General features: G+C 46.4%; 4 protein-coding genes across 6 annotated transcripts in view; 2 read left to right on the top strand and 2 right to left on the bottom strand.

Moving 5' to 3' along the window:
- The window catches only part of notch1a (notch receptor 1a), a 29,732-nt gene extending 14,532 nt beyond the window's left edge, over positions 1-15,200 (bottom strand). The window contains exons 1-2 of one of the 2 annotated variants that reach the window (XM_049737875.2): positions 14,948-15,200; positions 3,089-3,170 (exon numbers count right to left, since the gene is read on the bottom strand). In XM_049737875.2, coding sequence (XP_049593832.1) covers positions 3,089-3,170; positions 14,948-15,110 — 245 coding nt within the window. In that variant the 5' untranslated portion in view covers positions 15,111-15,200. Of the gene's footprint in view, positions 1-3,088; positions 3,171-3,841; positions 4,146-14,947 lie in introns of those variants that run through there. The other variant, XM_049737876.2, reaches the window with a different exon arrangement.
- LOC137840875 (protein transport protein Sec16A-like) lies at positions 9,711-14,709 on the top strand. The gene is made up of 4 exons (XM_068652828.1): positions 9,711-9,832; positions 10,966-14,288; positions 14,367-14,518; positions 14,598-14,709. Exons 2-4 carry the CDS (start codon positions 11,034-11,036, stop codon positions 14,707-14,709), a joined length of 3,519 nt encoding a protein of 1,172 aa, XP_068508929.1. The 5' UTR covers positions 9,711-9,832; positions 10,966-11,033.
- On the top strand, positions 15,179-20,072 carry sec16a (SEC16 homolog A, endoplasmic reticulum export factor). Its single transcript, XM_068652837.1, has 24 exons — positions 15,179-15,187; positions 15,261-15,444; positions 15,519-15,646; positions 15,720-15,781; positions 15,847-15,985; positions 16,069-16,311; positions 16,379-16,476; positions 16,559-16,640; positions 16,728-16,845; positions 16,918-17,029; positions 17,101-17,206; positions 17,285-17,425; positions 17,510-17,623; positions 17,693-17,897; positions 17,960-18,348; positions 18,420-18,467; positions 18,571-18,735; positions 18,878-18,964; positions 19,027-19,087; positions 19,225-19,281; positions 19,346-19,486; positions 19,551-19,630; positions 19,737-19,771; positions 20,051-20,072. The coding sequence occupies exons 1-24, from the start codon at positions 15,179-15,181 to the stop codon at positions 20,070-20,072; spliced, it is 2,826 nt and encodes a 941-aa protein (XP_068508938.1).
- Positions 18,537-23,849, bottom strand: LOC125979585 (uncharacterized). 2 transcript variants are annotated; one of them, XM_049737959.2, is made up of 7 exons: positions 23,367-23,849; positions 23,182-23,302; positions 22,992-23,101; positions 22,818-22,917; positions 22,549-22,670; positions 22,195-22,330; positions 18,537-18,727 (listed from the first exon to the last, which is right to left on the bottom strand). In XM_049737959.2, exons 1-6 carry the CDS (start codon positions 23,455-23,457, stop codon positions 22,227-22,229), a joined length of 648 nt encoding a protein of 215 aa, XP_049593916.1. In that variant the 5' UTR covers positions 23,458-23,849; the 3' UTR covers positions 18,537-18,727; positions 22,195-22,226. The 2 variants fall into 2 exon arrangements, with proteins under 2 accessions (XP_049593916.1, XP_049593915.1); XM_049737958.2 differs by lacking the exon at positions 18,537-18,727 and having other exon boundaries at positions 20,507-22,330; positions 23,367-23,846.
- Positions 23,850-23,952: the final 103 nt, after the last annotated feature.

Below are 23,952 nucleotides of genomic sequence, written 5' to 3'. Positions count from 1 at the left end.
ATACCGATACCACGTACCGATACCACAAGTACTTTTGATACATAGAATTTGCCCCAAAAAAAAACAATGACAGATTATTTTCAAGAAAGACCTATATATCCCAATTTAGCAAATTTTCTGAAGATTAAATAAAATAAATGGCATTTTACTATTTTTGTGGGCGGAGCCAATACTGGTATTAGCTACAGTTGTGAGTACCGATACCTCGACAGATTTATGTAGTAAAAAAAAAAAAAAATACTTAGCATAGTAGCTGGATACCATGGATAACAAATAAATGCCATAAAAACAAATGAGATGATCAATGTTTGTTTTTGGTCTCAACTGCTTTTTGACGCATGGTCTTTGTCCTGAATAAGATCCACCCACCCACACGGCAACAGGTCTCTCCCGACGATGCAATGTCCCCCTCAGGCCCGGAGCAGATGCTCCCCTAACCTCTGACCCGAAGCACTTTTGTGTTGGTTGGGGGGTGGGGGGTGCCTCTTTTGCCTTTTCCCCTCTCAATGTATCCTCGCACACCCTCCCGAGTGACTGGGCCAGGCCTGCCATCTGCCATTCTCCGTGGTGACTTTATCCCCCACTTACGAGGCAAAACCAGACCGATTGTGGCGTGGAAAATACCAACGCTGTGGAGAAGTTTATGTTTTCTCAAAAACCTCTCACCGGAGCCATTGGCTATTTCCTGTCTCGATTTACAAGCGTCTGACGCTGGTCGCTTCACCTCACGCGGTGCACAAACATCCACTCAGCTGATTGGCATCTGCCACTCGACCTGCAATCTCTGTTGATCTTTCATCCTCGCTTCACGCTATGCCACCCTTGCCAGCTGTCATCTTTTTTTTTTTTTCCCATCTATTTGTGTCTTTTTCAGCGGAAATCCAACACCGCCCCGTTGTCGGGTTCCTCCGTAATTAAAGCACAGATGGACCGTCGCACGCATTCGCTGAACCATTTGCCCTCTGGCCCTCGCTGAGCCACCAGCGCAAGAGTTGAACGGTTTGAAGTGTGTCTTGTGGACGTTTCGACACCAGAGCATGAGTGAAACTAAGCCCACAAAATAGCAAGAAATTAGATAAACGTTTTTGGAGTGCTTCTTTGGAAGAGGGCAAAGGTCAAATGATGAGAACGTAAAAGGCACTAACAGGCCATCAACAGAACAGGAACAGCCATGCACCCTTTGACTCTTGGCATCGGGGGATCCAGGCAATGGGGGGTGCACACTTGTACACTTCTGATGGGCTTAGGCTCACATGGAGATGAGCCCGGAGGAGCATGCTGGTAATCCTATAGGAGGACAAATGAAGTGCGGCATTCCTTGAGGAACATGGCTTTGTGCTTGCGGGCTACTTGGGAGCCCGCCGCAGAAGGGCTTTTGCCAGCCAGACATTTTACCGTGGCTATGTGCAGCTCGGTGCAAGGTCGGAGAGGTCCGATCCAGCCGGCCGGTGGTCTATTTTGGGGAAATGTTGGATTTCAAGCAGTTGCAGGTGTTTCCTGGGTTTGTTTATTCCTCCTTGGTTTTTTTTCGGTTTTGCAACTTCAGTTTGCCAATATTTACAGTATCTTGTAAACCACAAGTCTAATGAAAAAATGGATGGATGAAATTTTACATTTCCTACATGGTGGGGGCAGCGGCATTGTCTCGAAACGGAGATCTATAATCCCAGTAAACCCATTGGGATAAAAACAAAACAACAGATAAAAAGACATCTGATTACCAGTTTAGACCCACGCTAAGCCGACGAGTGAATTTACACTCGGGGTTCTCACGCCTTGTGGGAACCCACCAAAGAGGATTTGGATCTTTACCCCTTACAACTGTGTCACCATATGCTTCCGTGCTGAATGGATTCTCCCGACGCTTGCTTGACTGATGGCTGCTCGGCTCAGGATGATTAATAGGAGGAAGAGGAAGAACGGCGCGTCGACTATCTATCCTGTCTGTTTTCAATCGGGGGCCGAGCCACACAGGAACTTCTTTGTGGAGGCAAAGGAGAGCCCGTGTGGATGCGAGCATATCCACGCGTGTGGACAGAGTCCGCCGATTAGATACTGTGAATTGATGGCCTCGGGCTAGTCGCATCGCATCCTCAATGCTCGCCCTTTTGTCCCAACGGAGGAGAGGAGGCGCCTGCCGCCACCACATGCCCCGAGGGGGGAAGATGAGGGGGCCCACCCTGGAACCACAGTTGAGGAAGCGACTCCTCAACAAGGACCGAGGGGATCATTTGGACTCGTCTTTACGATCCAACCATCAACCAAACATTGGGTGAGCCGGATGGAAGATCAAAAGGATCAACAGATATCAAATAAATAGGCAACATTTTACCCCCCCCCCACACACACTTGTTTGCCTTCAAATTTCAGCACTTTAGTCCAATCAATCTCACTCTGTTGACATCTAAACCAATTAGATTTCACAGCCATCTGGCCTTCTAATGGAGATCACACACACGAGTGATGCAAAGGCTTGAGGTCAGAAGGGGGGGGCTTATCCATTCAGTAAGCGGGACACAAGGGTTTTGGATGTGGTGGGGTTCTGGGTGGGAGGGGTTTGCGCCAGAGGTTTGGGGTGTCTGCGGCATGATGGGAAGGCCCACTCCGATTAGTCACACAGCATTATTCCCCGCTGCACAACAATGGGCGACGGGCGGCGGGCGAGCCCCAGCTGTCGCCCCAGTGAAAGAGCAGAAAAACAAGATTTAGGGCTGGACGCGCACTCGCACTTTGCAGTCGAGGGGGTCTTGCATTCATTAACGGGCGCTGGGGATGGAGGAGGAGGGGGGGGGGCTTTTTTTGTCCCACTGGCCCTTCCTTCCGCACATCTCCAGGCCCGTCGAGGCCTTTTCTTTCCTTTTTTTTTGAGGGAATGGTTGGTCCCTATGGTGGCGGTAAAACTAAACAAAATCCACCGGAGCTAGAGGAGGGTCGCCGGGCCTCTGGTTGCCGGGCGCAGGGGCTGCTAAAAGGCTGGAATTGGGAATGAGGGAATATGAGGCTTGCCCTGTTTTTTTTTTTTCTTCTACTCCCAAAAGTACTCCGATTGAAAGGCAGAACAACAATGTATATGTTTTGATTTACTTACTTGCAGTCTCCGTTCCCATTGGGGGCGGCTTCACACCTTCCTCCATTCAGGCAGGACTCAGTGGGTAGTGAGCATTTAAGACCTGTTGAATGCACACAATAAACTTTATTTGTATTTTAAATCATGTGTTATATTCAACTCACATTAATGCACATATATAATCCTGATATATTTAATTAAAAATATAGTGGGGGGGGGTGGAAAGGACACAGGTGGGAGATGAGGAGTGTGCATCCTGATGGTGCGTGGCTTTCCTTGGTGGGGTGAGCACACTTTGGGGAGGGGGGGGGAAAAGCGCGCGGCAGCTGCTGGACTCAAACAGGGAACAAAAGAAATCAGTCCAGCACGAGCCATAAAACATTCTCCTCGTGCATTGTTTACCTCCTCCACACCCGCACTCCCCCACCCCAACACACACTCTCCCACACATGCAGACAAAAGGTGCCCCCCCCCCCCCAAAGTCCCCTTGAGCGTCCCCCAGGCCCTAACACACACGCAACTTCCATTATCCTGCGTGTTATTCAAAACCGGCTCAATTCAACACATTGGGAAAGACTTTTTTTTTTCCACGTAGTTACACATCTACAATGTTCTTTTCATTTTTAAAAACATAAAATATTAGTTTGTTCAGGGGACATAAGGAAATTTAAAATATGCGTTTAACTCAAATGAATTAGCGTCTGCAGATAATTGCAAAATGGCCGGTCATAAAATGCACACAGAGACTCACTTGCGACAAACAACAGTTTTTACCTTGTGAGACGAAAATAACGGCCGAAAGGAGAAATGTTAGTCTCGCAAAGAAACGATACATTCCTCCTCTTCTACTTCACAAACTGTGCTTGAGTCCCGCGTAGGGTTAAGCATAGATCCACAATGGCGGGGGTAGTCCAGGTGTGAGGGGTAAAAAAAATATTGCAAAAAATACCATGCACGCCAAAAACTTTTCCTTTCTTTTTCTCCAGTAAATCCTCGCAGAGAACGTCAGGTCGTTGATGTTAACTTTGTGCTGCCAGAGTTCTTAATGAGGTGTTGAGGCGAGTCGGTGCGCTCAGGTCCTCCCACTTTGCCCCCCCTCCCCTTCCTTCGCAGCTGCTCGGGGTGGGGGGCTGGGGGGGCACGCTTCACTGTCTCACTCGAGAATCGGAAACTATTCCGAAATTTCAAAAAACAGCCCATACAGATGTGTTCAAATCCCAGGAATTTGTAATAAATAATGAATAAATATTAATGAGTTATATGAAATCGATTTATATTGTGTTGTGACAAGTTGAAGAGGAAAATCCTCCCACGGTTTTCCCTTAATTTATTGAATTTAACTGCTGCACAGTTTCATAGCCTCGGGGGGCGAAGATTATGATCCATTACAACACCTCTACTCATGTTTTGCTCTTTGACGGCATAACGGCCAAATGGAGCGGCGCCAATTTGGGGTGAGGCCTGACGAGACGTGGGAACGGCGGGAAAGATTAGAAGGACTCGCCAAAAAATGTGTTGCAATAATAGAAAGCGTGGAGGGAGGTGGGAATATCAAATGTGTACGGGCATGTTTCGAGTAATGTCACGAACAGAGCAGCTCGTGTGTTGTGGCCCAAACAAACTTAGACGTTCATCATCATCATCATCATCATCGTCGTATTACAAACCTGAGTTTAAAGTTCACGGGAGAAAGTATGACTAGCCAGTGATCTCATTTGACCTCAATGTCTGACATTCACAAGCGCTTACAACAACATCTGAAAATAGCAAACTGATAACGGAACACTGTGCGGACTTTTACTATTGTTATGCAGCGTGCAAATAATATCATCTTTTCTAACAATGCCCACCATCAAAGCATCACACTTTGAAATTCAAGACAAGACTTGAAAAGTTTCTCACACTTGGCTTGGCGTTTACGGATGCGCTCGGCCGGAATCCGCCAATGTTTGTATGAAAACAGCCTGTTGCTAGATAAGTGAGTGGGAAAAGCGCTCTTGGCTTTTATCAAGACCAATGTTGACACCTCGCCCAGTCCCCCCCTCCCCATCAGGCCTCTGTTTGTTTTGTCTCAGGAGCATATAGACGCCTCCGAAACAGAGAACAGAGGTCCTCAGGTGTCCCAATTATCACTTTGCTCCATTGTCTATTGCATGTTTGCATTTTAAACACTTTTATTTTTAATTGTAAAACATGCCCGGACACTGCTGTGAAGAAGTCTGCCTGAAGCATGCAGTGAAAAAAAAAAAAAAAAAAAAAAACAGCAATAAAATCAAGTCAACACATGTAGGCTGAGATCAAATTAAGATTAAAAAAATATATTGATAATTATGAAAATGGTAATAGTTTCTCAGCAAAGGGGAACTATAGCCAAAACGTCAATTATTTAATCACGACTTCCATGCTCTAAGACCTCTGGCCTGCAAAAACTTGCAAGCAACAAAATGGCTGCAGTGTATGTGTTCATAAATGAGAGCTGGCAGACAATGAAGAACAGGAAGCCGTGGCTCCGTGGTGTCCCCGCACACACACATGCACACACACACTTTTTAAAGTCCTGAGTGAGAAAGTGCAGGAAATGGGCTCTAATTCACAAGCCTGTGACAAGTGGCACAGAAAGGACAACTGGAGAAACACAAGTTAAATATGCGAGAGTCCCCCTGAGTATCTCCTCACTATTGAGCCATTAGAAGGAACCAACCGGTCTTATACCCTTAGATAAAATTATTTTTTTGTTTTTTTACATATTTGAAGCCTTAAATATTTGAAACTGATTTAAACTGATTAAAACAGATTTTTTTTACAGGTGCAGTATATTATAATGTTTTTTTTTTTACATATTGGAAGGCTTAAATATTTTAAACTCATTTAAAATAATTAAAACACACTTTAAAAAGATGCAGTATATTATATATATATTTTTTTACATATTTTAAGCCTTAAATAATTTAAACACATTTAAACTGATAAAAAAAAATATTAAAGGGGCAGTATGTGTTCAAGCTCCTGGCAAAGCAACTGAGAATGAATTAATGGAATGAATATTAAATTGAATGGAAAATCTCAGACAATCACAAAGATCCATTACCATTACCACCCGGCCAGCTCATATCATATTTGCTGTTGTTTATTTTAGGGACCACCTGATATGAGGCCTGAAGGAAGGTGATGCCCACCAAGGGGGGCTTTGGTTGTGAGTGTGCACGAGTAGGTTGGAATGGCGACTATGATTAGAGAAGGTTTGGGTGGCTGCAACAACTTCAGGAATCTCTTTTGCGGCCTCTCTACACGACAAGTGTAAATCAGCGTGCATATGAGACAGGATTGGTGGTCTGTAGGGGCGGGGCTTAAACTGGCACAGACGCTGAGATTTCCACTCACCCTCCAGTTCCACGTTCATTACAACCAATGGGCGAGTAAAGTGAATGTTAAGATGTTCCGAATGAACCCTCAGCTGTCCGCCGTATCACTTTCCGTCCAAATGGGCCGACAACTGTCACCCTGACCTTGCTTCTCACTCAAGCGCCCTCCCAACTCTCACTGGACTGTCGAGGCAGGTTGAGACTAGATTACCGCCATTCACACGCTGGCTGACAGTGGCACCAAAATAGTCACAAATTGAGGCTTAGGAAAAGACACGAACAAATGAGTAACGAATCTTGACTTTTATGACCATGCATTGCAACTTAATTCGCATGTCAAATCAATTCCCCCCATTTAAACGCATTGAAATGCCATTAATCCGTTCCATCCATTTTATAAATATAGCACGGTAATCCGATGTTTTCCAAATGTAAACATACAGACTGTGACTTGTGGCGTGCACGATGCTGTTTGCCAAAGAGGGTTTTGGGTTTCCCTCGCCGTCGGCCCCCCAGCATGGCGACCGCCGCACTTTAATAAACCATCCCGCAGGGGTCAAGGCTCCTTTCTCCACGGCGTCAGCTGGGACGCCCCGGTCGCACTCCTAACCCCATCCTAACCCCGTCTCCAACGCCGGCATGCGTCGGAGCCCAGTTCTGTTTAGCGGGCAGAGCATTTAGAGGGGTTAGCGTTTCACCGAGGCAGCTGTTGGCACCATGTGCCTCATTCTGGCGCGGCGGGTCGACAGCACGCGAGGCAAACGCTTCACGCAACCCCCGAGGCATACCCCTGAGGATCCTTGCTCAGAAAACCTGATCGGGTATCACTTTGATGGGCAGCGGTGGGAAAAGTACTCATGTAAATGACGACTGGGGAAAGAATACAGATTTTTTTTTTTTTTTTAATAGTTGCACAAAATAAAATCATCCGGGACCAGATACATTTGTTAAGTAGATTTATAGACTACTTAAAAAGAAGTCATTAAGTATTGTACTGAAGTATTTATACTGCCAAAAAGATTTCCAAAACAACCTTAATTGATGTCGCTCAGCAGTAGCCTGACTTTTGAGACGTGCCCGAGCTGTCGACAAGGAACTCCCACGTTCACGCACGCATTTGAGTCAACGAACAGCAGCGGATGTCATGTCTGTCGTTAGAAGGATTTTAGGCTCTCGGCCAGGCATTCACCGTGTTGCCTGTTTTACTGACAACTCTGTCATACAGGAGTCCAAAATAAATCATCTGCTCAAGATGGCTTACCTTTCCATAACTGTGACTGGGTGGATTGTTATAAGCACTGGGACATTTATGTTTTATAACTTGATCGTGATATTTTTTGAGAACTTGAATTAGATGCTAATCCTAATGGTTAACTTGATTTCTGACATGATGCTTAACAGGAAAATTTTATGTGTGGTCGAAAATCCACGTTGTCAAAGTTAAAAAAAGAAACAAAAACAGCTCCTCGGATGTTTCTGAAAGATTATCTTTTTTTTTTTTTTATGCTGGCTGAAAACTGAAAAAAAAGTAGATTTCTTATTGTGTTTTGCTATTTCCAAAACTTTTTTTTTTGGGTAAAACTTTTCCAAACCACCAAGCTTTCTTTTCCCATTTTTCCCAATCATGTTTACGATCCTAAAATGACAAATACCTTTATAGCGCACATTTACGCAACTCAATAATACTTTTGTTTACATTCCACATCCATTTTCCCAGCACTATCTCCGGTAAAATAAATACTGCTGCGACGAAACTCCTCCAACGAAACCATCGTTCCCTGCCAAGATGCGACGCACGAGACTAACCTTTAGCTCCATTTACCTCGATTGATAAATGAATTACACTTTGGGAAGGCCGCTGCTAGCAATGTTTCTGTTCGCCGTTCCCATGCTCCCAGGACCCTGGGGAGTGGCAGGAACAGATGTGACGTCTGCACTCCCACCACCAAACCTCCCGACCCCTCATTGGGTCCTTCTCCTAACACTGCAGCTTGTAAAACAATCTTCTGCTTGGAGAAACATGACATTCTGCCACCGTTGCCTTGTCCAATAATTCATTCTTTAATCGATGCTGAAACAAGATTACCGCTCATTTCAAGAGGTTATAATTTCATCTCGTCCTAATTAGGGTTTGAATATGATATGGAGCCGTTTGAGTAATTTCATTTGGTTCCGGTCAATCTGTTGTTTAATTTCAGTGTTAGTACTCCTCAGGGTTTCTCAAACTGGGGAACCCGGACCTCCAAGGGTCCACAAAATAAGGATGAGCCGAAATGTTGCCTCCAGAATAGCTTTAACTTGAAAGGGAAAAAAAAATGGTGCAATCAAGAATCATTTCTCACTATAAAATTAAAACTCTTGTTAGTGAAAGAACACAATACGTTTTGAAAGATCAGTCAAAAATAACAGTAAGGTGATCTCTGCTTTAAAAATCACTGACAATGAATGAGTTAAGTTCAACTTTAAAGGTTCTGAAATTTCACCCCGGGTGTACCGTAACTATGTTTAGGCATCCATAGTGGACTGCTGTCCTTTGTGATGCACTGATAGGACGAACCCTGATAGCTTTAAGTGTGCATCCGGTAACTACAGTAAAGTCTTATCGCCCCCCCTTGAACATAAGTGACTGGCTCTATCTCGGCCATCATACACCTGCCGAAGCTGAGAACTCACTCCGCTGGCATTGTTCAGCGACTCTGTATCATTATAACATGGCAGGAGAGATCTAACTGATAGCTGGGAGGCCTCCTTGAAGAATGCCAAATAAAAGCATTTAGGAGACTATTGGGATTTCAAAAAAAAATCTTGTTTGGCACTTAGTAGATAGATACCTTAAGTTCACATTGGTGATTTTTTTGGACATTTATTTAGTCTAAACATTCTCAGATTGAATGACATTTGAAACAAAAATTAATCCTGATGGAAAAAATAAAAAAGAGGCAGATTAATGATGAAATATAAGTGGTAGATTGGAACATTAGACGATGCATTAGTAATGGAAAGGGTGTTTAATCGTTTTGTGCTTGATGGAGTTTCCATTAAAATGCCCCTTAAAATTGTAAAGGCTATCATCGCCCTCTAGTGGTTAAATACTCACATTACAACTACAGTCACAAATTAAATTTATGTACAAACTGTGCTTGTTACAGTGGCTTACCAAATACACTAATGTTAAGAATGAAACTTTCAAACCGTTTCAGACGATACTTAAAGAAGCACTGAAGTAGACTAGTTCATCTCATTAATAACACAGTTATGTCCCCTTTAAAAGAATAAGTTGCCCTCGGCTCACCGTGAGGAAGTAGATGTTGTTTGGCCGGTGACGCCGCTTGTACACGTAGCCTAGTAGGATGTGGCCATTGAAGATGGTGGCGGTGTGTCAAACTCGCTGTCCTGCGCATTTGTAAGCCTTTACCTTTTCCCTTTTTATACCGTCCGGCGATCGTACCCATACACGTATAAATAACAACACCGCCGATCATTTCTGAGTTGCATCCTTCGATTTTACGCGGAAAGCTTAAGTGCCCCCTCCTCCCTTTGGTTAGCATAGGCGAGCTAGCGGCGATGCTAACAAGCTAACGTTAGCACACTGGGGGTAGTGGACCTTGGTTTAAGAGTGCAATCGCCCGGTGACAAGCGATCCGTGACAGATCACCGGAGTGCCCTCGTCGGTTGGGAGTTTGCAATGACGTAAATTTCGATACGGATCGTTCGCGAGGTCAGAATTCGGGCATCTTTCGGCGACTTTGGAGCGCCGTGTTTTGCTAGTTAGGGTGTTAAGGACGTGTTGAGGGGGTTTAAGCTGTGGAGCAACCACGTTCGCTGGCGATCAAAAACAAGAAGTAGACCTTTCGAGAAACTGATGTTTTGTTGATTAATAATGTATGCATGGAGGAATATTTCACTGGTTGCATTTTCAACAAGTGGCGGATCGTAATGTGTCAATATTGTATTTCTCGGGAGGTTAACTATGCATTTATTTATTTATTCATTTTGCATTTTTAAGGAAAACAATGTGATCCACTCAAATTAGTCACTTACTGAACCCCATTTCATGCATTTTCTTCATTCGGGTCGTTCGATTGCTTATGCATGCCCCAGCTGACTTGCAGCAAGAAGCTAGCTCCACCCTGGACTGGTCCCCAGGGCACATATAGATTCACACTAACAGTTACACTAATGCTCAATTGTTGAAGTGAAGCAGACCTGTGGTGAGGGAAGAGCACCCTGGACTGGTCGCCAGTCAATGTTTTCTTGGAATGTGGAAGGGTATCATTGAACACTCATGGATGCATGAGGAGAAATTTCACTCAGGAAGGCCATGTTGGGTTCCTTGAAGACAATACGTTGTCCATAAGGCAATTAGGTATTTGTCTTTAAGTGACGTATGATTGGCTGATGACCAGTCTACGATGGTGTACTGGTGCCACGTCGGACAGTTTGGTTTAACGACATCGCAGACTGCCTACTTCACAAACATAGGTGTGGTAAATGTCCACTTGCCTTTTATTAACCATCTGTTCTTTCTCCATCCAGCTCCGACTGATTTCAACTTCTTCTGTGAGATCTTCTTGATCAACTTGATCATCACGCTTCTTGCTGCCATGCAGCCCCCCCCTCGGACTGGACCTCCGGGAGCCAGCGGGCCGCCTCCTCCTTCCGGGCCGAATATGTTCCGCAGGACCAGGCCTCTCAAGCATCCAGCAGGGGCAGCAAATGCTTCAATGCCGCCCTCTACTCAACCCATGACAGACCCGTTTGCTTTTGTCCGAGCCCCACCTCCGATGGGTGCCCCGGTACCCCATAGCAACTCTCTGCTAACACAAGCCCCACCTGATTCCACCTACACCCTAGCAGGCCCAAGTTTGGCCCCGCAACCACAGACAATGGAGGGTGTCCCAGCCGCTCCAGCTGGCCCCCTGCCGTCCTCTCTTCCAGCGGTGCCCATGTTCAGCCCTCACAGTTCAGCCGATGTCCGCACGGGATACGCGCCATTGCATTCCGAACAAGATTACTTGAACTCGAGAGAGCAGCCGTTGGCCGCAGAACCGCCATGTGTGCCGTCAGCCCCGGTACCAAATCAGACATTTAATCAGGAATTCCACGCACAGTCTTCTCCTCAGCCTGTCCCTTTCCAGCCAGTGCCTCCCACTGCCGCCTCCTCTCAAAGGGCCTCCGATCACGGAAGTCGCCCTCCATCCGTTCAGAACTATTTTCAGCCTACCAGTGACCCTCCACAACAGCCTTTCAATACACAGCCGCAGGCCCAGATGTACCCCTCCAACGCCCCCACGCCTCCGACACAATTTGGGCATCCCCAGATGCCGCCGCCCCACCCGCAGCAGAACCCCGGAAATTCCTCCAGCTCACATTGGGCTGGACCAAATCCGACCCAGCAGCATAACGCTCATTTCCAGCACCAGAGCTACTTCATGCAGACCTCTGCCCCGCAAGACGTGTGGTTGAGTCAAGCGCCACAGGACCCAGCCTACCACCAAATGGGGACCGGCCCAACACACCCTCATCCTCAGCCTGATTCTGGATCTCATGCACCTAACGCGGGTCCCCAGCATGACTCAGCCTCTGCGACGGTTCCGTACACTCAAGATACTGGAACACTCTCCATGTTCTTCAACAATGATGTAGAAAATGAGGAAACCTTAGCAGGAGAGCGGAAAAAGGTCCTGAACGGGATTCCTGAATCCTCGCAGCCTCTGAGTCATCCACAAGGTGCCCCTCCGGGCCACAGTGCTCCCATCAATGTTCCTTTTGACAACCAAGGAGCTCGTTTTCAGGACCATTCACACATACCATACATGAACGACGGAATCGCCACATTACAAGGAAGGAGTTCAAACCCACCTGAAACCCAGTATGACCATGTTGAGAACTTGGAGTGCGTCCCCAACCAGGAAGTGTTGCCCAGTGAAATTCACGGCAGTCCTTCTGGAGTGGACACCTATGAAACCGGCCCCAACCTGGAGACTCCGGATTCTATTCCCAGACCAATGAGATCTGCGAGCGCATCGTCAAACTACAGTAGCATGAGTCACGGCAGCGGGAGCGCCGGCCGTCGACACCACGGCGTCGTCGGCACCTTCATTCAGCAGGAAAGTCCGCGCCTCACCGAGGATGCTAACTTGCCTCCCGCCGCTGCCGCCGGTGGCTACTTTGAACAGATCGACTCTTATCCACCTGGAGACGTGGCCGCACAGCCGAGCACCTCGGAGCAAACGTGGCCCGCTACGCCGAGCCCCCCGAAACCTACGGGTATCTTCCAGGCCAGTGCTAACAGCTCGTTTGAGCCCGTCCGCTCTCACGGGGTCGAGGTGCGCCCCGCCGAGGTCGACAGAGCTAAAATGGTAGCGGAAGGTGGCACGGATCCCACGTCGGGCAATCTGGAGCAACCGCCAGATAATATGGAAAATATTTACGGGCCAGGTCACCCTCTGCCTGTTGGTGTGCCTCACCTGCCGAACCCCGTGGTTCAATCTCACTCCCGACCGTCATCACGTGCCTTTGGCGCCAATCGGCCCTGTGAGAGCCCTGCCACCACTTTATGGGCCCAGGGTGATCCTTCCAGTTTAGCCGCTAGCATTTTATTGGCGCCCGCTGCCCCGACTGTTCTGGCCCCGTTAAGAGAGCCGAGTGCAGATGTCATACAGCCTCCAGAGGATGGTCCGCTGGACCTTCATCCTCCTCAGAGAATCCCACAACACATTTCAGAGAACCTAGAGAACCCACCGAAGGTGAGTGAGTTAGACACCGCGGACTCGCAGGGCCACCTGGGCTACGCGTCTCTTCTCGTCTCTGAATCGCTCCAGCAGCCTGTTCTGATCGCCCCACCTGTGTCCAACTGCGTGATTCCCCCCAGTACCTTTGCTCCTCAAGCAACAGTTAGCGCCGGGACATCCCGTGCACCCGTTCTTTCCCCCAATCAGAATCCACTTAGCCCACCTGCTCTTACCTCAAACCCAGTCCCGCTCAATCTGACTCGAGAAAGTTCCGAAGCAGCAAATTCTGGAGTGGCTTCGGCACAGACCCATGCAGTCCACCCCTCTTTTTCTCGTGGCCAATCGATGAGCGGAGACCCTAACTTTGCTCTCCCGGTTAATCCTCTGACTTCTCTCGCCGCTCCTTCTGTCACCAATCACAATCAGCCCTCAAATTATGAACTCCTTGATTTTTCTATGCACCAATCACAGAGCCAAAATCAAGCATCCGGCCATCCTTCTGCTTTGCACGAGTCGTCGCAGTCTAGTAATGGATTTTACATGCAGGTCACCAAAGATGCACAGCAAGGGCTAAGAGGGGACAGGAGCGCTCCTGTTCCGACTTCAGCCCCTTCAGCTCCACCACAGGTCACGGTACCTTCTTTATCATCTGCTCCACCGCTTCTGCCAGCGTCATCACCATCGGCCCCATCAGCTCCGTTACCATCCGCCCCTTCGGCCACGGTGGCCCCCTCGCCAAACACAATGGCCACGCCTACTTCCTCCGTAACAGGCGCAAACACTCAGCAGCCAGAACCTGCAAGGATCCCTGAGGCAAACGCCGCAGCACAGGTGCAAGGTGATGTCGCTTTACCCTCAAAGGGGGTACAGCCTTCCCCTGGCCAGTATCCAGCTCCTGTTCCTGCAAGCGTTCCTCAGGCGCCTCCTTCCCAGCAAGCTCCTGCAGAGCCACCGCGACCGCCCTCTTCCGCCGGCAGCCAGCAGGGCTACGGACCTCCTCCTCCCGGCCCGGGGCAGATGTATGGAGGTTATTATGGAAACTATGGAGAATACCCAGACGGCCGAGCTCCGTATCCTCCTGGTCCATACCCAGCTGGGGATCCTAGAGCTCAGCAGTATTATCCGGTATGGCTAAGAATAATCTATTACTCGCTTTTGAGTCATCTGCAATTTAAAAAAGCTAAAAGCTGTTTTCCTTCTCAGGAGGGAGCATATAGAAGCAGAGGAGATCCTTGGTACGGCAGGTACGACGGCGCCAACCCAGCTTACCGCGACCCACACTATCAGTACCGAGAGCCTCAGCCGGAGCGACCCAGCTCCAGGACCAGTCAATATTCCGACCGGCCTTCATCCAGGTCAGTGCAACGCTCCCGTGTGGTCTTTTCATTCGTGCGGAATATTGTCTTAAATATATTTGGCGTCTTTCTCCCTCAGGCAAGGCTATACCGAGGACTACCACCGAGCCAACCGAAGTGTCTATGATGAATATTATTACGGCAAGCAGTATGATTATGCAGGTATGAGACTTTTGTCTGAATTTGATTGACAAAAGTATCTATGTAAGAAAATTATTTTGTTCCCTGTAGGATACAACTATGGACAGTATGACCCCCGATACAGAGGATACTATGATCAAGCCTATTGGTCCACTTATGATGATGCGTACAGAAGCAGAGAAAACTACTACAACCAACAAATGTATCCGCCAAGGTAATATTGAGTGAAACCTGCAGAAACTTTGCTGTGATTTTATTGATAGAAGAATAAAAAAAAAAAACACCTACCTGCACCTCTCATAGGAAAGAAGGCTCCGATGACCAGTGGCGCTACTACCCCGGTTACGACAGCAGCTTCGACGACGACTACCGGCGACGCGGCGGCGAAGCGTACAACGACGACTTTGACCGACGCAGCGTTCACAGCGAGCAGTCTGCTCACAGCGTGCATAGCTCTCACAGCAGACGCAGCAGCTTCAGCTCCAGGTCCCAACAGGTACGTCTGAAAAATATTCCGTTATGACAATTGTGAATTCCACTTTTGTCAATTTGCAGGAGAATGAAAAAAAGTATTGCGTGTCCTCCCCCTAATTTTTTTTAGAGCCAAGCGTACAGGAGTCAGCCAGACTTGGTGTCGGCCGCTTATGATGCCACATCGTCCACGCTAGCTGTGGACTACTCTTATGGACAGTACCCAAACCAGACTGACGCTACCCAGAACTACGACCAGTACCTCTACCCCTCTGAGTACACGGCAGACAGCACCTGGATCGCCCCCGAACAGCGTAAGTTTGCTTTTTTGGTTAATGATAGCAACTACGTGCTCACAAGATTTTTCCTGTAGCGCCCCCTCGTCCAGCCACCCCGGAGAAGTTCACCATGCCCCACCGTTGTGCCCGCTTTGGGCCCGGTGGTCATCTCGTCCAAGTTCTGCCCAATCTTCCCTCAGCTGGGCAACCTGCTCTGGTTGATATTCACAACTTAGAGGTACTTTTTCAATTAACGTTGTGTTGTTTTGATTGAGTACGTCATTGACATTTGGTTGATTTGGGCTTTTCAGACAATGTTGCAGAACACATCGGATCAGGAAGAACTACGAGGTTTCCCTGGACCACTTGTGAAGTAAGTCTTTTGGTCTTTTTTTTTTTTGGTCCGCTTCTCCTCACGTTTGACCTCATCCTCTTCAGGGAAGAAACCCACAAGGTGGATGTGATAACGTTCTCGCAGAACAAGGCGCTGGCATGTTCCCATGACAACAATCTCTTAGACCGAGACTCCGCCCACCTCCTTTGGGACTTCATTGTGCTGCTGTGTAGACAGAACGGGGTAAGATTGTCGTAGCGTTCGTTGCACAGTCAACATTTGCCGTTTACTGGAGTTAAAAATTAAAACAAATATTTTTTCTCAAGACTGTGGTAGGCACCGACATCGCCGACTTATTGCTGAAGGAGCATCGTTCTGTGTGGCTTCCGGGCAAGAGTCCAAACGAAGCAAACCTGATCGATTTCAACAACGAGCCGCTGGCCAGAGCGGAGGAGGAGCCAGGAGCCGGACCGCTCTCCCTCCTGTCCGACACCTTCATGACTGTCCCGGAAAACGTCGGGAAAGAAACGGAACGCTTCAGGGAGCTTCTTCTCTTCGGTCGCAAGAAGGTAAGAACTCACACCTTGACATTGTTTGTTTTGTGCCAATTTGGAATCGGGCTTCTTTTTCTTCAAGGATGCGCTTGAAGCAGCCATGAAAGCTGGTCTGTGGGGACACGCTCTCCTACTGGCCAGTAAGATGGATAACAGGACACATGCACGTGTCATGACAAGGTGACTATCAACTAATTTTTGGGAGATGACCAAAAATATATTTTAAAGCTCATCCTCATTTTATTGCTCATCCACTTGACAGGTTTGCCAACAGCTTGCCTATCAATGACCCTCTCCAGACGGTGTACCAACTTATGTCGGGTAGGATGCCCGCTTCAGCTACCGTAAGTATTTAAACTGGACGTAGAATAAATTAAAAGGATGTCCAATTGTAATATACAGCGTTTACATTTTTTCCTGTGCTGACGTAGTGCTGCGGAGAGGAAAAGTGGGGTGACTGGCGCCCTCACCTGGCCATGATATTGTCTAACCTCACGCACACTTTGGACCTGGACTCTCGCACAATCACCACCATGGGAGACACTCTCGGTAGGCTAGAACTAGGACGGAAACATGTAAACATGAGCACGGCGATAAAATAGATGTCCATGTGTTTGCTAGCTTCAAAGGGGCTGATTGACGCGGCACATTTCTGCTACTTAATGGCTCAAGTCGATCTGGGTGTTTATACCAAGAAGAGCACCAAGATGGTTCTGATTGGCTCCAATCACAGGTGGAATCTCGTCTTTCAATTGCTCCGTGGACAAATAACATTTGAACTGAATTTTTTCATATCCACTTCAGTTTACCTTTCTACCATTTTGCGACCAACGAAGCAATACAGAGGACGGAAGCCTACGAGTATGCTCAGTCTTTGGGCTCGCAGCCTTGTTCCCTACCCAATTTCCAGGTATTGCCTTCAAAGGATTTTCAGAATGTTAACAAACCGCCGCTATGTGGTGTGAAGACTTTGAATGTGTCTCGCTAGGTCTTCAAGTTGATCTATGCATGCCGCTTGGCCGAAGCGGGCTTGAGCGCGCAGGCGTTCCACTACTGTGAAGTCATCTCTCGGACTGTCCTCCTGCAGCCATCTTACTATTCCCCTGTATTTGTTAGCCAAGTCATTCAGGTGAGCTCATCCCTCATCTCTCTCAATTTAGTCAATTTACTACTGCTAGACTAGACGGCAGTACTGATGGGTGTAATTTGACAGATGTCCGAAAAGCTGCGATTTTTTGACCCCCAACTGAAAGAAAGGCCCGAGCAGGAGTTGTACAACGAGCCTGATTGGATGATCCAGCTCAGACAGCTGGATGGCCAGATCAAAGTAGGAAGACAATTTTTAGGCTTTGCAAGAAGCTTGGAACAAACAACTAATGCCACTTATGTTCTTTAGACGGGGGCAATTACCTACAATGCTGACAGATCTAGCCCCGCGCAATTCACCAGCAGCAGCAGCCCCACCTCAGAATTGGATCAGACCGGTCCAGCTGAACCTTACAACATGTCCACGGAGTTGGACGGCCCTGCTCCTGACAACCCGTTGATGAGCTCCTTGCTGCCCGGCGCTTCGCCGCAGGGAATCCACCTCATGCCTCCAGGTTTGTGTGCCAGCTTGTTGGTAACTCCGTCCTGAATTACAACAATCTCACCTTTCCGTTAGCTCCCACTTCCATCCTCCAAGATGGAACAGCCCCGGCTCAACCACATATGCCGCAGTTCTACCCAGTACCACCCAGTGGGCCACCCGGACACATTCCAATGTCGGGCTACCCTCCGCACGATCCCGCCTACGCTCCTCCCCACTACCAGCCTCCACCCGTGCAGTCGGAAATGTACCCGGGACAAGGTCCCCATTCGCCGGTGCACGGGGGCCACCTTCCACCTCAGATGCCGCCTTCGCCAGGGCACATGCCGCCTTCGCCAGGGCACATGCCGCCTTCACCAGGGCACATGGGCACACCACAGGAGATGCCGTTCAACCAACCGGTATCCCCGCACAGAAGCTCCGTTACGCCACAGATGGACTTCTATGATCACATGGCACAGCTGGTCAGGAACTGTTTTGTGTTTTGAAACACTCGACTTGCAGCACTGTACTAACGCCTCAACTTTTTGCACAGGCTCCCGGTAGGAGATCGAGAACCACGTCACAGTCTTCAGTGCACCGGGTGAGTTATTCATGTATAATAATTTCATTAATAGCAATAATAATGTCAAAATAATTGATGAATGAAGAATTGATTCATCACTTTTACCTTTATTTTTTTTCAGGCCTCGGGACGGCGCTCTCGCACCACCTCGGAGTCGTCAACTCACTCCGGCGGGCGAGACAGGAGCAATTCGGCTGTCAAGCAGTCTTCTCCGCCGCCTCCTTCTATTCCGGAGCAGCCCCGCAAAGAGGAGACCAAGAAAGCCAAGAAGGACTCTCCTAAAAAGGTTGAAAAAGATTTACCTCTACAGGACATGTATTCACACACAAAATATCCAAATTGCAAATCACTCCATGTTTCAGTACTTTTTTTTACTTAATTTATTGTCGCTGAAGACTCACAAGAGGTCTTGTGTGATTGACACCTAGAGTGGCGGTGGTGTGGGCTGGCTGACGACGTGGCTTTACAGGAAGGGCAAGAATGAGGCTCACTTACCGGACGACAAAAACAAATCTGTAAGCCGCAAAACTCAAACTTTCAAGCTTGCGACCGGCCTTGACAGCCATTATTTTCTCAGATCGTGTGGGACGAAAATAAGCAGAAATGGGTGGACTTGAACGAGCCTGAGGAAGAGGTCTGTCTTTAATCATAATCTATTGCGATGTGTGGCATAAATATTTAAATGTTGCCTTTTTTTTTTTTTTTTTAAAGAGTAAACCAATTGCACCGCCTCCCTCTGGGTTCCCCATGATGCCTTCCGCGCCTGTTCCTCCAGGGCCCACCGCCCCCCCGGGCAGCGGTCCTCCTGTCAACATGTTCTCAAGAAGAGCTGGTAAGACAAACAAGTCAGAGTGGGAACGATGACCGTCAACTAATCGACTTTTGTACTTCCTCAGGCTTAAAGAACAGATATGTGGACGTGCTGAACCCCGGTGGAGGCGCCAAACCAGCCGGGATGGCTCCTGCCCCTCCCATGGAACTCTTTGCACCTCTCGCGCCAATGGCCATACCCACCAACCTATTTGTGCCTAGTTCAGGTGTGTGACACAAAAACCTCGTTACGTTACAAACATTGCTATTATGACATCTGTTCTGCTGTAGCTCCCAAAGATCAACAACCTCTAGAAGGCAGCGAAGGAGGAAATCAGCAGCAGATGTCACCAAACAGCTCTGTTCCACAGGTAGGTGCTTTCAATGTTTTTGAAAAATAAAGTCAAAGGAGCCTTAAATAAAAAAATAAAAACTTTCAGATGTTCAATCCGACGCTGTTACCGCCCGCCCCGCAAGGTCCTCCTGCCCTCGACGGGTCACAATCTGGAGAGGTGAGATGAATTGCTCGTCTGTCTCCAGCTAGCCGCGATGCTGCTCAGCTAACAAGTGTGTGTGTGTGTGACTGCGAGCATATGACAACGTAATAATAGCATGTCCATTTAAAGTCTTTCCTCATAATCTCGCTCGGCGTGTCTTTAATCCAAATTCTCTTCATGTCTTATTTTTGCCAATCATTTCCACAGTTCTTGCCAGCACCCATTAGCGCCGATGCATGGGAGATGATTAATAAGGCTATGTGCTTTGTTTTCTTGTTTGTCCGCTGTCCTCAGCTGTCACGTTCTAGCTCAATGAGTTCTTTATCACGCGAAGTGAGTCAGCATTTAAATCAGGTATCTTGTTCATTCTTTTTTTTACGAGGTTCCCAACTGCCCCACCGACCCGCCGTCGCCCACTCGCCCGCCCTTGCTTGTTCCGCATAACTTGTTCGAGCAAATGTCTAATGTGGAATATGTGCCTGCTTACCTGCCTGCAGTGTGGTCTCCAGCAATTATCATCTTCTTGGGAGAGAAAGTCGGTCATGCAGACTTTTGATTTAATCACTTTAATTTTAGATTTATTCAGATTATTAGGTTACATGAGAGTTGGAAGAATCCTGGGTAGTTATGGAACGTTGATATGGATTTTTTTTTATTTTTAATCAAAGTTAGAATGGTTCAAATTGGTCAAGAAATACAGAAATTGGAGGACAAGTAACACCTTTCATAATTTTAGGCTTTTTTTTAAAAAAAATACTTAGAATGGGGGACAGTTGAACAGGAGTTGGAGTCTTAAATTAAATGTGGTAATTGAAGATAAGAATCTTTTCAAATTTTTCATTTGGGCCTTTTATGTGGAAAAGAGTGTTTGGTGATTTAAGTATGCCTGGGAACTATTTTTCATGGTCAGATCTGAAAAATGAGAGAAGAATTCTGGGAAGCTGTGAAGACCAGTTTGTCAGACTTAAAGTATATTTAGTAACAATTGGTGAGGGTGAAGCACGCTGGAGACGTCATCAATATGTTGTGATGCCTGCATGCAGCTCCATTAACCCTCCACCTAGTTTGCATGGATACTAAACAAAGTGAAACTTGACCTCCTCCGTGCATTAAAAACTGTGAACATTTGCTCAGCTTGTGTATTTCTAATTTGACATTCCCACTGATTTTTTTTTTTTTGGTAAAGGTCGCAAAGATGTTTAACTAAGGCCGCAACGTAACTCTCGTTTGTCATTACAGAGTCATCCAGGACGGAGAAATACGCCAGTTGGGGGCGGCGGCTTTTTATAACCTAGCACAGGTAAGGATGAATTAAACGTCTTTTTCCACTGCAGTTTTAAAGAAATCGTTTGTATGCATGTGCTTTCCACAGACATCAGGATGAGCCACCATGTCGGAAACAGACGAGTGCAACCCGGAAGCCCAAAAGCGCCGAACGGACGACCCAACCACTCTTTAATTCCTCAAAGTCTATTTTTGAAACACGACCTGGTGTTTTTTCTTTTTTTTTAAAGCAGAACTATTACACAGGCATCATTTAGTGTACAAATAAAAACTCTCGGCTTTACTGTTAGCACATGCAGTGTTTGTATCTTCTCCCTCTCGTGTCTTAAACGTGTGGCTTTTTTTTTTTGTCTTGTTAATTTCATATTGTGGTTTTGTTATGATGTTGAAGAAACATTAGAACCACTTGTCTTCTAGTGCATCATCTGCTGTGTTGTGTGCCCCCCCGTCAAAAAAAAAAAAAAAAAAAAAGAACTAGACTGGATGTGAGGATGCTGCATGTTTCCACATATTTATTTTAAAGCCCTCCTGTCAATCAAATGACTTAAAGTGCAAATATCTTGTCATGAGTGACCAGCAAGAATCATGAACCACCCGGTGCAGAGAATAGAGAAAAAAAAAAATGATCCAAATGTTTGTATATGAGATCGATTGTATTTATGAGCTTTAGGCATAAAAGTATGTGTGTGAATGTGTGGAGAATAAATTTGTGTGATTTACTTTTGATGAGAAGCATTTGGAGCAATTGTCACCAATTCATGTTTGTAACGACAAATCCACATTGTGACACAAGTTGTACTTGTGAGTACACACACTGTAATTTACTAACATGATTTTGAATGGAATTACTTATCAGCCCCGGCCCGCTAGCCCCCCTCATATGTAATTCCATTTTTGTTTTGTAGACTTGATTTGAAAAGGTCCCCTTTTGTTTCAGCACATGGATCGTGTAAAATACAAGAATCAAAGGCAAATACTTAATAAAGGTATTTTTTGCGCTTGAGCACTTTGAAATGTTTCATTTGCATGGAGCCTTCATTATAAGGTATCACTCAATGTCTTTTAGCTGATGGTTAAAATACCCTAAGGATAATTTTACAGCAATTTCGCAACCAAAGGTCAGCCCACATTAAACTCAATATAAGCACACCCACCTCAACTTTTACTCGCCAAATCTTCAACGATATCATGTGCTGAGGGCTGCTTGTGCTTTATGAACGGCAGCCTCAAGCATGGTGCGCTCTCGAAGCAGCTGACGGAGAACATCAGCGTCCATTTCCAGTAACATGCCTGCACACACAAACAGTCATTAGGAATACATCAATAAAATTTCCTAATTTGTTCTCCCGCCAACAAAAAAATCTAATTTCACCATTATAATCAGGGTGAAAGAGCATCAAAAGTCTACACACCCCTGTCCAAATTTGTGATTTAAAAACAAAAAAAAGTCCAAGGTTAAAATGTCACATCAGTAGATTTTTTTGCTACTTTGAGAAATGTTGGCTTACCGGTGATTTCATGCGCATGAAGCTTGTCCAGTTTCTCCACCTGCAAGAAGAGCTTCTCTCCCAACCCCTCGGTGTCCTCGGGGTCCGATGCGTCGCTTATGTCTGTCTCCTCGAAACGCTGCCTGCGTACACACCCGTCAAGTGAGTACAGTGGAAGCTCCATAAAGTCAATATAGAAATTAAAGTTCTAATACGCTACTCAATTGTTATTATAATTGGCCAATAATATTTTCCTAAAAAGCCTTTCTAAAAAAACATGAGTGACATACTGTTGTAAGGTCTTGAGCGCTGCATTCAGCTGCTCTTCCAGCTGTTTGGGATCTGAGAGAAGCTTTAACACGGCCTCCTTGTCCTGTTCCAGTAACATGCCTTGCGGAATTAAACACCAAAGTCAGACAAAAATGTGGATTTATATCTATATTGTTGACATACAGATGACTAACCTGTGATTTTCTGCGAGTATCCGGTGTTGTAAATGTCCACCAGGTCAAAAAGCTGCTCGCCTAAAGAGTCCGAAGACATGGAGTCGTTGTCTTCTTCCGTCCTTGTTTTGCTGCAATAGTCAGAAAAGAAAAATGTTGATCTTAAAAATGTGAAAATATTGATATAAAACGTATGGTTATTATTAATTACCTGGTCTCCTGATGCATATCCACATGCAGGGCTTTAACTGCTTTTTCCACGGCTGTTGCAAGCATAACCTCATCCTGCAGCATCCTTCTCAGGACAGGTGCAGGAAGCTCTAGCAGCATACCTGGAGCAAAAAATATATGCATGACTATTTCTGAAGGAAACATAGATGACACGGTCAATCTCACCTGTAAGTTTCCCAGCGTCCTCGTTGTGTTCGTGAAAAATCCGAGTGTATAACTGTTCGCCAAGTGTTTCCAAGTCATCATCATTGTCCATGTTTCTTCATTTACTAAAGTCTGCCTTTTGCTTAATGTCTTTCAAACAAGTTAAAAACTAAAAGTAACAAAGCCGTGTAGTCCATTGGCCTCAAATTATAAATTTGAGGTCTGTTGAGAGGACATTTGTTAAGAAAAGCATATATTGGGTTTATTCATTTGTTTGATTCAATTTTTTTTCGAGTTTCCAATTTCCTCAATTTTTCGTTTTATCGAGGTCCAACGACATTATGTATTTCATTAGTAATTGTTTATTTACTCAACTTGACGTAAAACAATATAGTTATTTCCCTTCGTAGCGTTTCTGAGGCTAGCAACTTGAATACCGCAAGCTTGTTCATAAACAAGAGGCGCATAATGATGACGTAAATAAGCGACTCGTGAAGTGGGGGTGTGTTCATCCGCGGCTTTGGTGATAAAATAGAGCTGCAAATGTATTTCTAGCATGTTTTTAAAAAAGAATACAATATCTAAGTAACACATTAATAGTTTTATA

This window comes from Syngnathus scovelli, chromosome 13 (assembly GCF_024217435.2).
Source record: "Syngnathus scovelli strain Florida chromosome 13, RoL_Ssco_1.2, whole genome shotgun sequence".
NCBI lineage: Eukaryota > Metazoa > Chordata > Actinopteri > Syngnathiformes > Syngnathidae > Syngnathus > Syngnathus scovelli.
The sequence above is the reverse complement of the archived record's forward strand: the minus strand, read 5'-3'. Positions and strand labels throughout refer to the sequence as shown.

Coding starts and splice junctions, on each gene's coding strand:
- sec16a (XM_068652837.1), top strand. Junction 15,445..15,518: donor CTGGATCGCCCCCGAACAGC/GTAAGTTTGCTT, acceptor CCCCTCGTCCAG/CCACCCCGGAGAAGTTCACC. Junction 19,487..19,550: donor CCTATTTGTGCCTAGTTCAG/GTGTGTGACACA, acceptor GTTCTGCTGTAG/CTCCCAAAGATCAACAACCT.
- LOC137840875 (XM_068652828.1), top strand. CDS start 11,034: ATGCAGCCCCCCCCTCGGACTGGACCTCCGGGAGCCAGCGGGCCGCCT. Junction 14,289..14,366: donor GAGCTCAGCAGTATTATCCG/GTATGGCTAAGA, acceptor TTTCCTTCTCAG/GAGGGAGCATATAGAAGCAG. Junction 14,519..14,597: donor TCCGACCGGCCTTCATCCAG/GTCAGTGCAACG, acceptor TTTCTCCCTCAG/GCAAGGCTATACCGAGGACT.
- LOC125979585 (XM_049737959.2), bottom strand. CDS start 23,457: ATGGACAATGATGATGACTTGGAAACACTTGGCGAACAGTTATACACT. Junction 23,303..23,366: donor GGACGCTGGGAAACTTACAG/GTGAGATTGACC, acceptor TTTTTGCTCCAG/GTATGCTGCTAGAGCTTCCT. Junction 23,102..23,181: donor GATATGCATCAGGAGACCAG/GTAATTAATAAT, acceptor TGACTATTGCAG/CAAAACAAGGACGGAAGAAG.